This window comes from Primulina tabacum, chromosome 8 (assembly GCF_025594145.1).
Source record: "Primulina tabacum isolate GXHZ01 chromosome 8, ASM2559414v2, whole genome shotgun sequence".
NCBI lineage: Eukaryota > Viridiplantae > Streptophyta > Magnoliopsida > Lamiales > Gesneriaceae > Primulina > Primulina tabacum.
Window position 1 is genome coordinate 19,833,459 of NC_134557.1, and position 12,869 is coordinate 19,846,327.

Consider the following 12,869-nt stretch of genomic DNA (forward strand, 5'->3'; position numbering starts at 1 on the left):
TTCATCCCAAACTGATGGTCAAACCGAGCGGATGAATGGCTTGTTGGAATGCTACTTAAGGCACTTTGTTAGTGTTAACCAGTGAGATTGGGCAAAAATTTTGGATGTGGCACAATTAGCATACTATTTACAACAAAGCGAAGCCACGGGGAAGAGACCATTTGAGCTTGTTATGTGGAAACAACCAAATAATCCCCAAAGTACAACAATATCTTAGCAAATGACAAAGTCCCGCAGCCATGAAGATGGTCAAGTCTTGGAGCGAGCACATGGGCTTGGCACAAGCACAATTAGAGAAAGCATGCGTATGAAGAAAAGGGCGAATGCTAAACGAAGGAAACATGAGTACTCCATCGGAGACAAACTGTTCATCAACACCAATTCAAAGATATACGTGGAGTGCATAAGGGTCTAACCTGAAAGCATGAGGGACCTTTCCCAGTTTCCCTATAATTGCGAGAGTCGAGAAGGTATCATACCGTCTTGACCTCCCCGAAAGAGGATCGGTTTTAGGTGTTCTAAAGCGTAACGGAAGTTCAAAATTTATTTTGTAACAAGAAAACCGAACACCTCATGTACTAGGATGTGTAGCAAATACAAAAACACGAAATATGACATTCATAGGGTGTTATGAAATTTATCTATCAATCACAATGGATTGATGATGGCTCCAACTAGGGTGTAAACACCTTGGCTCTTGATGGGATGACCTTCTACAAGCTCTCATTGCTTCAAATTAGGCCCACCACTTGCAAGCTAGAACCCTTCTTATTTTGTACTAGAAAAATAAGAAGATTTTTCAAGGACAAGTATTTTCTATCCTCAACAATTGAAGAAGAAAAATGGAGAGAAAAATGAGGAGAGAATCCTTCAAGAATTTCGGCCAAGTCTAGTTAGAATGGGAGAGGATGAGTTGTCTTGGTGTGTGAAAAAATAGAGACCAACTTTTGCATGCCATGCAATTTTTTAATAAAAAGTATTCTCCAACTCTTCACCTCCCAAGCATGCATTCTTATTTGGGCTTGTAACAATTACAAGGCCCATGAACTTTAATTTAATTGTCTCAAACATATTTGAGCCCAATTAAACTTTACTTGATTTTACTCAAGCCCACTAGTTAAATAATTATTTCCAATTGGGCTTTACAAGGCCCAATATTATTTAATTAATTCAACACTTGAATTAATTTAATTATTCCACTAGTGTTTAATTAATTCAACACTTGAATTAATTTAATTTAGTCCATAATAATGTTTATGAAAATCACAATTTTCAAATACATTATTTATTTGGCCAACTTTTAATTTAGTAACACATTCATAAATTAAAAGTTATATTTCTCTCGTAGAAGTCATACTTCTATTTTCCTTACGCTTATAAACTCATTTATAAGCCGTTCAACACATTGAACTATTTTAACTTCTCAACGGGATCTAGAAAGCTAGTACTTGTGTGGCCCTCAATAGTTCATTGATACAACTAGCCGTGGGTTCACATCTCCATGTGATTCGGACTAAACATGTCCTTATACGAGCATACCCCAACTGCTCCATTCTTACTTACCAACTCCTTGATAACAAGAATGTCAGAACTCAAGTCTGATAGTACCCAACCAATCATGTTAAACGCCTAGTATCATCGCTTACATGATTCCCTAGGTATCAAATGATAGTGTCTGCAAGAACCATTCAATTATGGTTAGCGTACAGTACGGTCCCTTCAACTCATATATTCCGACCGATTCGACAACCATTGGTATATCGAGAATTGTCAATGAATCGATACTATGTGTCATATCGTAGTTGCATCGATGGTGTAATCTATGAAAACCCTTTCATAATTACCACCATACTCTGATCAGAGATTTCATACTACACATACATGAGAACACATAGGATATCCATACCCGAAGGTAAGCGGTGAATCCCCGACTACAATGCATCGACTCCTATATGTTTTGACAGAACACCCAACCTTGCCACCTGATGACCCCATGAGAGTCGGTAAACAAGTCAAAGTGTAATTCTAGCACATAGAGTCTCAATGTTGTCCCGGGTCATAAGGACTAATGGTGTACAACCATAAACTAGCACGTTTCCACTCGATAAGTGAGAACCACTTGGAAAGTCCTTTATGGAGGGTTGTTCAGTGTACTCTACAAGGAGCACCTATCTGCATGCTCGGACATCACAATGTCCCCTACCAATGAAGCATGGTACTCACATCGCATATACTAGTCTCGAACTCGAGCGGCCTATATCCTTCTTAGCGGGGGCTGAATCGACTAGGAACTGTTTAGAATATACAGTATTCCAAATATGAGTTTCATGATACTCATCATATGAGCATCTCATATTCTTTCTACTATTTGTATATTCAAGGGCTTTATCTATGCAACTAGCATGTGTATACAGATAAAGAAGTGCCAAAATAATAAATTCAAATATTATTAAAATAAAGATTGTTCATACATAGAGTTTAAACATGAACCCTCGGCCAACACTTGGCTCGACGGGTACCTACTCTAACACTCCGAAACACTTTACCAAAAATTAAAGCGAAAAAATTTACTCTAAATCAAAACTAAAATCGTATAACAGATAAAAATTTTAAGTGTGCGAAGTGGTAAAATTGTGTAAGACAGAAAAAATTTTAAGTGTTATGAAGTGGGTGGAAGAAAATGGATCGAAAATGCAGGTATTTATAGAAATTTTGCGACGGTTATTGGTAAAACCGTCGCTAATTATGGCGGTATTTTCAAAATTTAAATTTTGCGACGGTTTGGCTTATGACAGTCGCTATATTTAGCAACGGTACATGCGACGGTTTTTCTTTAAACCGTCGATAAATTTAGCGACGGTTATAAGTCAAACCGTCGCAATTGTGAAATAGCGACGGTTTTAAATATGGCAACAGCTTACACAAAACGTTGTTGTTTGTTCAAAAATCATGCTAATCGACAACGGTTTTCTTGTTGATTGTCAAAAAAAACACGCTAATAAACAACAATTCATAAAACCGTTGTCATAAACGCTCAAAGACAACAGTTTTATAGAACCGTTGTCATTGACTCTAAAAATAGACACGGTTTTATAAAACCGTTGTCTTTTACGTAAAAAAAGCTCCACGACAACGATTTTAACTAAAATCGTTGTTAAAACCCCTTTGGGCCTAAACCAGTACTGAACATTGGTACCAATACCATGATGGAGTTAGAACTTCAAGTGAAGAGGCCTAGCTACATGGATTTCTCCATAATTTTGGGGGGAAAATTATTTTTGTAACTTCTGTTTTATGAATTTATAAATCATGATCATGTGATTCATATCAATTTTTAAAAATTATAAAAAAATTAATTCTACTTTTTTTCTGGAAGAATAATTTATAGTGTGTGTGGATTTGATTGTCCGAGTGTCTGGGTTTGAGAATAATCAAGAGAGAACCGAATTTACGACTCGCTTAATTTCTTTTTCAAATTTCTATTTCGTAATCGGTGTAAAGTTTTATCAGAAATAGTATTTGAGCAAACAAGTAATCCTAGAATTTAACATAAAATTTTGGTACTTTTTCCTGTTTCGATTGATAAAAGACTACTTTTTAACCGTGTCCATAAACTTCTGGAATTAACCATTTCTTTGAGTGATTATAGACCAGTCGTCATGGTACATGTGTGCGTTTGTATAATATTTGTGTATCGATAAAATAATATTTTTTACCCGTGCATGTACACTTGTATAATAGACCATTTTTCTAAACAACTTGTTGACTAGTCGGCAACGCACAGTAATATGTAAAATAATATTTTTATTATAGTTTTTTAATCATATATATTTAATTAAATTTAAAAAACATATATATAGAAACATTTATATATGTTTTAATTATTAAATAATCTTTATAATTATTAAATAATATGTATATTTGATTATTTTATTAAAAAATTAAAAAGAGAGAATTTTTTAAAAAGAGAAAATTAGAGAGATATTTATGGAATTTATAAAAAATGTTTCACCATGATATCAGTGAGAGTTTAATTAATACCATACGCATTGTTTGGTATGCATGATATTGGATGATTGATTTTTAATCTTTCACTTATCATGTATTTGATGTGCATAATTAAGATTGAGATAGGCTCGTTCAACCCCACCCAACTCGCATTGTATGGATTATTATTCTCTTGTTAGTGGTTATATAATCCTTTGGGGAAGAAGGAATGATGTTTGATTAATTTAAATTTTTCTTTAATATCTTAAATTTTAAAATAATTATAAATTCAACAAATTTAATAATATTTAAATATAAATTTTAATTTGCCTAATATTATAACGAATTTAATTATTATTGATCATATTTTTATTATTATTATATTATTTTTAACTGTAATATTATAATTGTTACTAACTATTATTTAATACTCGAATTTGTATTACTATTTTAATTATCACAATAAATACATATTTATGTCATGATCAAATTCTAATTATTTTATATAATAATAATCGATATTTTAGTTTTTCCGGAAATCGAAACTAGTGAAAATTTAATAATTAATATAACATTTTAATTTTATTTGTAATATTTTCAATAAATTAATTCTAAAAAAATTATTTATGCAATTATTTTACGAATATATTACTAATTAATATATATGATGAGAGCATTTTACTAATAATAATATAATTAACAAAATAATTAAACAATACATTATACAATTTATCACAATGTTTTATTGATCCTTATTTTTCATCTTATAATTATTTTTATTATATATCATTTATTTATTATATCATGTCAACAGAACAATGTCTAAAAATATAAATATTAATATAGTCCACCATCTTGTCAATCCCATTGGATATGGATATGATCAAAATTTCAAAAATAAAAAAATGATGATATGGGTGATTTTATTAGTCATGGATTGATATAAACTTTTGTGGACGAGAAATTTTGAATCTTGGACCATTACATTATTCATTACCACCGTGGAAATTTCATAAAATGTATAGATTCTCCCAACAATTTGAATTATTGTTTGTTTGTTTTCAGTACAAACACAATTGCTAGAATGGAACAGAAAAAAATCTCTCTATCATGTTATGGTGAGTAGTCTGTTTCAAGGCGTGAATTATTAGCAGAAAACGTTGGATTTTCAGAAACAATACAAGTAGGAAATTGTGTAAATATTATATTTGTACCAAGTTTAGTCCCAATTACCAGATGATGAATTATACAATTTATCATCCAGTTCTTGGTTTGTAATAAACACAGATCCCCAAACACAAATTCCACAGAAGACCTAATTTCCATGTACATACACTCAACAAGTGCAGGCCGCACGCTCCTTTCCACAAGAGAAGACGAATCCTTCAAGGAAAAGAATCGAGGCCCCTCGTGCTGCAAACTTCAAGTATGTGCAGTTTAAAACCTGAGAACTTCATATGATTATTTTACAATCAAATTAGATGTATATTTGCTACCATAGCAAGATGATTGCATGTATAAAATTTTAGGTTATGAGAGAATTATGCACATTGGAGATTGTGACTTTTTTCAAAGAAGCAAATATGAAGTTGACTCCAACCAAATATAAAATAAAGAACACATCAAGGTAATGCCAAGGCTTATTTCAAACTCAATGATAAGTTATTGGATTAATGTACACAAAGCACCAACAAATCAACTCAATAAAATAAAGCCAATAAAAAATTTTAAAAAAATATTGGAGAGAGATACCTAAGCAGCTGAAGTTCAGCAATAAATTTATTGCTTCATCTATAACCTCAAACTTTAGCTGCAGCTTTGGCCTGAGAATCTTCCATTTCCTGAGAGTAGATAAATTGTCAACTTTTAGATGAAATCATGATGTAACTAACAGAATTATATAAGCTGAATATATCGATTGTACTATTGCATTCATTAACAACTTGTTTATACAAAATTCTATATACATGGAAGAAAATAAGTAGAGACATTCAAAATCCAATCAGTTGTTATAACAGCTTTCGAGAGAGAATGGGAGCTGATAATCTTGCTGCTGACCTAATGTTGAATTTAACTTTGTAGGGAGATCTGTTGACATTGAGGCGAATTCTTTTACAGTGACAAATGTAGATAACGAGTACGGTTCACTACAATGAAAAAAATGGCCTTTTTTTTTGCATTCAACTCTCATGTATTTAATATATTTGGCACTTGCCTCCATTAGATATCATCATTTTTACACTTAAAAGAGGTAAATGTAACACACGATGGTGAATGCACCCCAAAATAATAAAAAAATTAAAATAAAAAATCATATCAGTGTTTAGAGCCACCAATTTCACACTGCACCCTAACAATTAAAACTTCATTTTGTCACTCTTCTTTTACAACAATTGTTAAAATTCAAAAGGGTCCTGTGTATCCTCTAAGTGATTTGTTACCATTCAACAAGGGTCATTTTTCCCATCAACGGCTAAAGAACTAGTTTGACATAGATTCAAACACTCGAGTAACAAGGAGTGTGAGGAGTCAGATTCATGTCATCGCTTCATACTCATAATTTATTGTCATATTCCTTCTTCGCTTGTTTCAAGCTAATATTGTGTCTTGAAGAAGTTTTCATTACGTGCAGGTCGATTTTAGTTAAAAAATGGCAAAATTACAAAGAAAAATAAAAGATATTCGTCCCATGCAGAATTGAGCCAAAGGATGCTCCAAAAGGTACAGGGCGATGACCAAAAGTTGGAAACTTTGACCAAAGAGAGACCATGGATCACAGGACATCTACATGGCAAGGTCTGTGCACAGCCCTGCAGGTATGCCCTATGAGCTTACACACCAAAAGTTCGGACCACAGGTCCGTGTCACTCAAGAAGGTAATTTTGCTGGAAATCAATATTCAAAAGGAAAGAGTACCATCTGATTCAACTTCAGCTTTACAATTTTTAGGCCATAAACCTACATTTCACGAAAGTAGGAATAGGAATAATAGATTCATTCTTATGGTTCAACATTTAGACTTAGGGAGCAAGGATTTTCAAGGTTTATCGGGCATTCAAGAGGGAGAATTACAAGCGAGATTTTGGAAAACTTAATGCCTCAACACTACAATCTCTCTTAATTATTTTACTTATCTAATATTATTGTCATTTATCGAACTTTACACTTCTTGTTCATTTTGTGCATTTCAGTAGATTAAGATCCTATTAAGGGATATTTGATAACATTTTTCAATTATAATTCTTTTCTTGCTCAATTTGTTATCCAACAATCAATTAATGTTGTTTGGCCAATCATTTATATTTATTTGTTTTGTGATCTTGAGTACGCTTGCAGATTGATTATGACATTAAAACATCAAATAACACTTTGTAAAATCAACTAGAGATCGAATTTGGTATTGATAAGTCCTAGAGATTTTAGGGATTTTATTTTATCATATTCGTGCTTATCTGGAATTGTTATACCTTATTTATGTTTATTTAGATTAATTTTATATTTGTAGATTTGACCAAAAGATGAAAAAACTTATTTTTTGAGATGAGATCAAAGAATATTAATATTTTAGTAAATAATCGATGGAGAGTTTTTCAGTATTTTCCAACGTGATTGTACAAGACTTCAAAGACAATCAAATATTAAAAGATGAAATTCTCTTATTTAACAATTCCTTGTCATTCACGTGAAATAAGAAAACGGACAGAAAGTTTGGGCTTTTGAGATATTGGCTCATTAAGATGAGAGGAAATAAAAGGTGAACACACACATCAAGGACATAACAGACAAGAGATCACAGAACATATACAGCACTACACGTGAATAGAGGACAAGAGAGAGAAGAAGACAAAACTTGGAGGAAGACAACAGACAACTTTCTCTCCGAACTTGGTGGAAGGAAAAATCTAAAGTTTGAGAGAGAGGAGGATAACAACTTCAAGAGGAGAATCACGCCAACCGCGCTGAGATTTTCTTATTCTTTCCTAAATTTTATTCTTATGAATTCAAACATTGTATTTATGCATTATTTTGATTTTATGAAATAAATTTATTTAGAATAAAACCACGATAGGATCAAACAATACTTTGTTTGATATTTAGTTTATTTTATATATTATTCTTTTGATTTTAATTATTGATTGATGTTGGTTTAATATTTCTTGTTAATAATATAATCACCTATTTACATGTTTGTATATTAATCACAAATCGAAAGATGATTGTTTAATTATAGCAACAAAGAAGTCGATCAATGCATGGTTAAACTAATTACAAATAGTACTCGATTTCAATGTGCGGTTATAGATGAAAACTGAAATTCCACAAAGATTTAATGCATTTAGATCTAATTAAATTCAATTAGGAATAATTGGATTGGTAGATCTAAATACATTTATTAACTGGAGGAATCGTTTAATAAATAAATTGGGATTTCACCATAATTGTCAAGAATTTAATAATTAATTGAATGTTAACACGTGTCAACATAGTAGAAGTGGCTCTGTTGTGTGTCTTAGTTCTTTATTCGAAGTTAAATCCATCATTGATCATTGAACCCGTCATTTTTAATTGCAATTGTCTAGTTCAGATTAATAATTCATGTATCTTCTTATTTATTTTGTCTAGTTTAAATTAAGTGATAAAAATTCTAGTAATTAATTATTAATCTCAATAGGATAGATACTTGGACTCATCATCCATTTACTATAACTTGACCTAGTCCGCTTGTTATATTTATTCCCAACCAAAATCGTCAGTCGGGTATCTTTATGAGGCTAAGATAAAAGCTAAAAGTTCAGGGGTCTTAATGCGCTTTTGTCTAACCATAACCTAATAGAAATATATGAACTCTTAGAAATAAATTCACAGGTCCCAAAGAAAGGATGATAATTAACCTAGAAATTTTTGCCTTAGATTACATAGAATCCTTTGACGTGATTGTTTAGAATTCTGTGATAGACATAGCAAAGTTAGATATTATATGTGCTTGGTCAAATGTTGATAATTGCTTGAGTTCATTCACAAATCACAACAGCTACTTTCTTTGTCACACTTTCTCTAAAAGTGCATTATATTTTATTGGTTTTACATTGGTTTAACTATTCACCTGTCTAATTTCATTTTTTGTCACATTTTTTTCTAAAAGTGCATTATATCTGATTGGTTTTTAATTGGTTTAACTATTCACTTGTCTAATTTAATTTTTTGTCTGATTTGGATAATTAAGTTCATAAGTTATAATATAATACTACTAATTAGTAAATAGGTGAAAGTATAAGAGAGAACTTGAACTCAAATCCAATTTTATTTCTCAACAATCTACTGCACTTGTTAGGCACAACGTGTTTCTTCGATCAGAGGGCATAATATGCTATTGAGAAATGTTAGTGTCAATGCCCAATAGTAAGTAGGTGGCCGCAATACATTCTTCACGCATTAAAGAGAAATTGGCCATGAATTCCATCAATCATCAAGTTTAATAATCCCGAGTGTTATGGTACGATAAGTGGATTTACCTCCGATGAAGAACTTCGGATCTTCCGTGTAGGTGTCCTCATGGTAACAAGCTCCTCGGCTGCTGTAGGGTGGATACCTACGGTGGTATCAAAATCTGCTTTTGTCAAGCTAGCTTTGACAGCTACTGCAAATCCCTGAAAATCCAGATTCAATGATAAAAGACCTTAAAATCACATAAACCATATCGGAAGAAAAACAAATCTGCACAACTCAAAAAATAGGCCAAGGTGGCAACCTGGACAATCTCTGGCGAATCTTCGCCACACATGTGCAAACCAAGAACTTTATTTGTCTTTGCACATACTATAAGTTTCATGAAAACTCGGTCAGGAAGACCTGAAATAGTAGCCTTCAGAGGCCTAAAGTTCGAAGTATAAACATCAACATCGCCATATTCCTTTGTTGCCTGCAAGATTTGCAATTAAAAACTCTCCCATTCAATTTGTTGCAGGAAAAATTTCCTCACAATCACCTGCTCTTCTGTAAGACCAACTTGACCAATAGGTGGCTGAGAAAAAACAGCAGACGGTACTTCCCTGAATAAAGCAAGGATATATATGGTCATTAAAAGCTAAAATGACATCAGAAAGAGTTCCATCATCACACATGCAAACCAAAAAATGCTCATTTGCAGGTTAACTGTTTGGTAGTTCACTTAGATTCAGAAACACTAAATTTCTAGCGCAATTGAGATTGCACCTGTGATCTGGTTTTGTTGGTTCGTTGGCAAAAAGCGTTTTTGCCAACGCTCCTCCTTCCATCAAGGCCACTGGGGTCAAATTTATTCTGTCAGTAACATCTCCAACTGCCCATATTGATGGAACAGAAGTCTGAGAGTATTCATCAACCTAAACAAACAAATTAAAACGACAACAATTGTGTTCAGATACAGATTCCCATTAAAATAGATCTTTGGTAAGGAGGGGATACAAAAGAGCATACCTCTATGGCTCCTTTCTTGGACAATTTCACTCCTACTGTTTCCAAACCCAAATTCTGCCATTAATACGAAGCATTAATAACAAAAGAACCAACATTTGTGGCACAAGCAGGGAACTTCTTGCTGAATGAGGAAACTAACATCTAAACCAGACTAAAAGCAACACAAAACAATACGCGCACTTTACAACAAAAACATGGTCTTAAAACTTACCCGTATCACCTATAAATCATGAATCAGTTAACGCAGCCCAAAATATTCACCTTTGTATTGGGTTTGCGTCCTGTTGCAAACATGACATGAGAAAAGCCATCAACTGTTCCTTTGTTAGTTTTCAAAGATAATGAACCATCCGATGACTTGACAATGGATTGTCCCGTCTCCTCAGGATAGAACTTAACTCCCCTCAATGCCATTTGTTCCCCAACAATGTCTCTGATCTACAATTAAAGAACATTTCCTTCCATTTTACGGACAAAAAAATTAATAAAGTATCACATAAGCTAATGGATGAGGTTTCTTAGATTCTGACCTCTTCATCAAAACCTCTCAACACCTTCTTCTGCCTCAAAAACACATGCACATCACTTTTCAATCCATTGAAGATTCCAGCGAACTCGACTGCAATATAACCTCCTCCAACGATAGCAATTTTTGTAGGTTTTGAAGGTAAATCTAGGGCTGCATCGGAGTCTATCGCATATTCGCTCCCAGGAATATCAGGAATGACAGGACGCCCACCAACAGAAATAAGAATGTTTTTTGCTGAGAAAAGTTTTCCACCCACATCCACTGTATGTGGGTCCACAATCTGCATTTAAAGTCAAGAATATCCTCATATACTAACACAAATTCAGTGCTACAAAATCTATGAATTAGCAAGAGAAAAGACAACGTAAACTGAATGATACCTTGCCACGACCTTCAATCAGCTTGACACCAGCATTTTGCAGTATATTTTTGTAAATACCAGTAAGGCGCAGCAATTCGGCATTCTTATTAGCTATTAAGGTACTCCAATCATGCTTAGGTTCTGCTTCATAATTCCATCCAAATCCACCACTCTCTTCAAATTCATGAGAAAATTTGGATGCATATACAAGGAGTTTTTTTGGTACACATCCGCGCAGCACGCACCTTCACAGGATTCATATTTTATTAGATATATAATTGAGAGAATCTCCCAAGCTAGTTGCTCTCATGAAATGCCAAATGCATCAATTTTGAGATCAAAAACCTCTTTCATTTTCATTTGCTACAAAAAGCATGATTTTGTCTAGAGATGTTTGAAAAAAATGAAACAACACATGAAATACAGAAAGAATTGAAGAATATTGAATAAAACACACACTTTGATCCGAACCTGGCTCTGCAGAATGTGTCAGATGTCATTCAACAACGAAGATAGAACTTAACATAATCATGGTTTAGTTGAGCACAGAAATTCATAGTTAAGTTGAGTAATAATACCTAATAATATTCAGAACATGACATTTGCATTTTCATTTCTCGCCAAAACAAAAAGCTTAAAGACCCACTAAATACGACCAATATCACAAGGAGAGACTGAATAGCACGCAAAACAAATATTTTGTATAAGCATAATAATATATAGTTCAATCTTGCCCCCCTGTGTTTTTCTTTAGCCTTTTTTAACACAGGAATTCGACATCCAAGCATGGCATCAAAGAATCATCAGGGAAAAATGAAAGCAAAAAACGCAGAAGTAAACATACGTGCCGCCGAAGCCGCCAGCGGTGTCGGAAGAAATGGTAGCGAAAGGCAGCTCGCAGATAGCAACTGAAGCCCCAAAATTAGCGGCAAATCGAGAAGCTCTGACGCCGCCGCTGCCAGCACCGATAGTAAAAAGGTCGAAGTCGTACTTCCGAGGCGGCTCAGCTCCGTTTGTGGACTCCGAGCGAATCGCTGTCGAGAATCGGCGATTCAGAGGAGAGAGTGCGTGGAAGTTTCTGGAAGTGACTTGTTTATGGGAGCGAGGGAAGGAAAGGAAAGGAATCGCAAATCTGTAGGTGCGAAGAGTTTGCAGCGCCGGAGAAGAGAGGGAGGAGCCGAGACGAGGCGTACTGAGAGACGTCGCCGCCATGGAATTTGTGCTTCCGACGAGTTATCCAAGCAATCAATATATATATATATACCTCTGGACGGGAGAGTTGCCAGTTGAAGTTTGATTCCCCGACTATGTACCATTTAATATAGCTGCCACATGCCTTCTCGGTGTTGCTTCTGTAATCTTCCTTTTCTTTCTCACAATATTTAACAATTGTTATTTATTTTGAGTGTATTCCAATAAGAAATTTTTTTTATTTTTAATTATTTTAAAAGTTTACATGCATTGAATTAATTAATATTTTTGAATATTTTGTAGAAGTTTAGTGGTATTAAAAATTTATTTTTATAGAGTTTTTAA

The 12,869-nt window shown here is 33.5% G+C and overlaps 1 protein-coding gene and 1 long non-coding RNA gene across 3 annotated transcripts; one reads left to right on the top strand and one right to left on the bottom strand.

Annotated features, from left to right (window-relative positions):
• Positions 1-5,169: 5,169 nt before the first annotated feature.
• On the bottom strand, positions 5,170-12,643 carry LOC142553869 (glutathione reductase, chloroplastic-like). 2 transcript variants are annotated; one of them, XM_075664388.1, is made up of 11 exons: positions 12,178-12,643; positions 11,353-11,578; positions 10,974-11,252; positions 10,705-10,881; positions 10,444-10,497; positions 10,201-10,349; positions 9,974-10,037; positions 9,737-9,907; positions 9,501-9,635; positions 5,740-5,828; positions 5,170-5,431 (listed from the first exon to the last, which is right to left on the bottom strand). In XM_075664388.1, the coding sequence occupies exons 1-10, from the start codon at positions 12,543-12,545 to the stop codon at positions 5,787-5,789; spliced, it is 1,665 nt and encodes a 554-aa protein (XP_075520503.1). In that variant the 5' UTR covers positions 12,546-12,643; the 3' UTR covers positions 5,170-5,431; positions 5,740-5,786. The 2 variants fall into 2 exon arrangements, with proteins under 2 accessions (XP_075520503.1, XP_075520504.1); XM_075664389.1 differs by having other exon boundaries at positions 5,170-5,438.
• Positions 5,277-7,506, top strand: LOC142553870 (uncharacterized). The gene is made up of 3 exons (XR_012822024.1): positions 5,277-5,413; positions 6,070-6,124; positions 6,620-7,506. It is a non-coding gene; the product is annotated as an uncharacterized LOC142553870 (long non-coding RNA).
• Positions 12,644-12,869: the final 226 nt, after the last annotated feature.

Coding starts and splice junctions, on each gene's coding strand:
- LOC142553869 (XM_075664388.1), bottom strand. CDS start 12,545: ATGGCGGCGACGTCTCTCAGTACGCCTCGTCTCGGCTCCTCCCTCTCT. Junction 10,038..10,200: donor CCAACAAAACCAGATCACAG/GTGCAATCTCAA, acceptor TGCTTTATTCAG/GGAAGTACCGTCTGCTGTTT. Junction 9,636..9,736: donor ATTCGCCAGAGATTGTCCAG/GTTGCCACCTTG, acceptor CTGGATTTTCAG/GGATTTGCAGTAGCTGTCAA.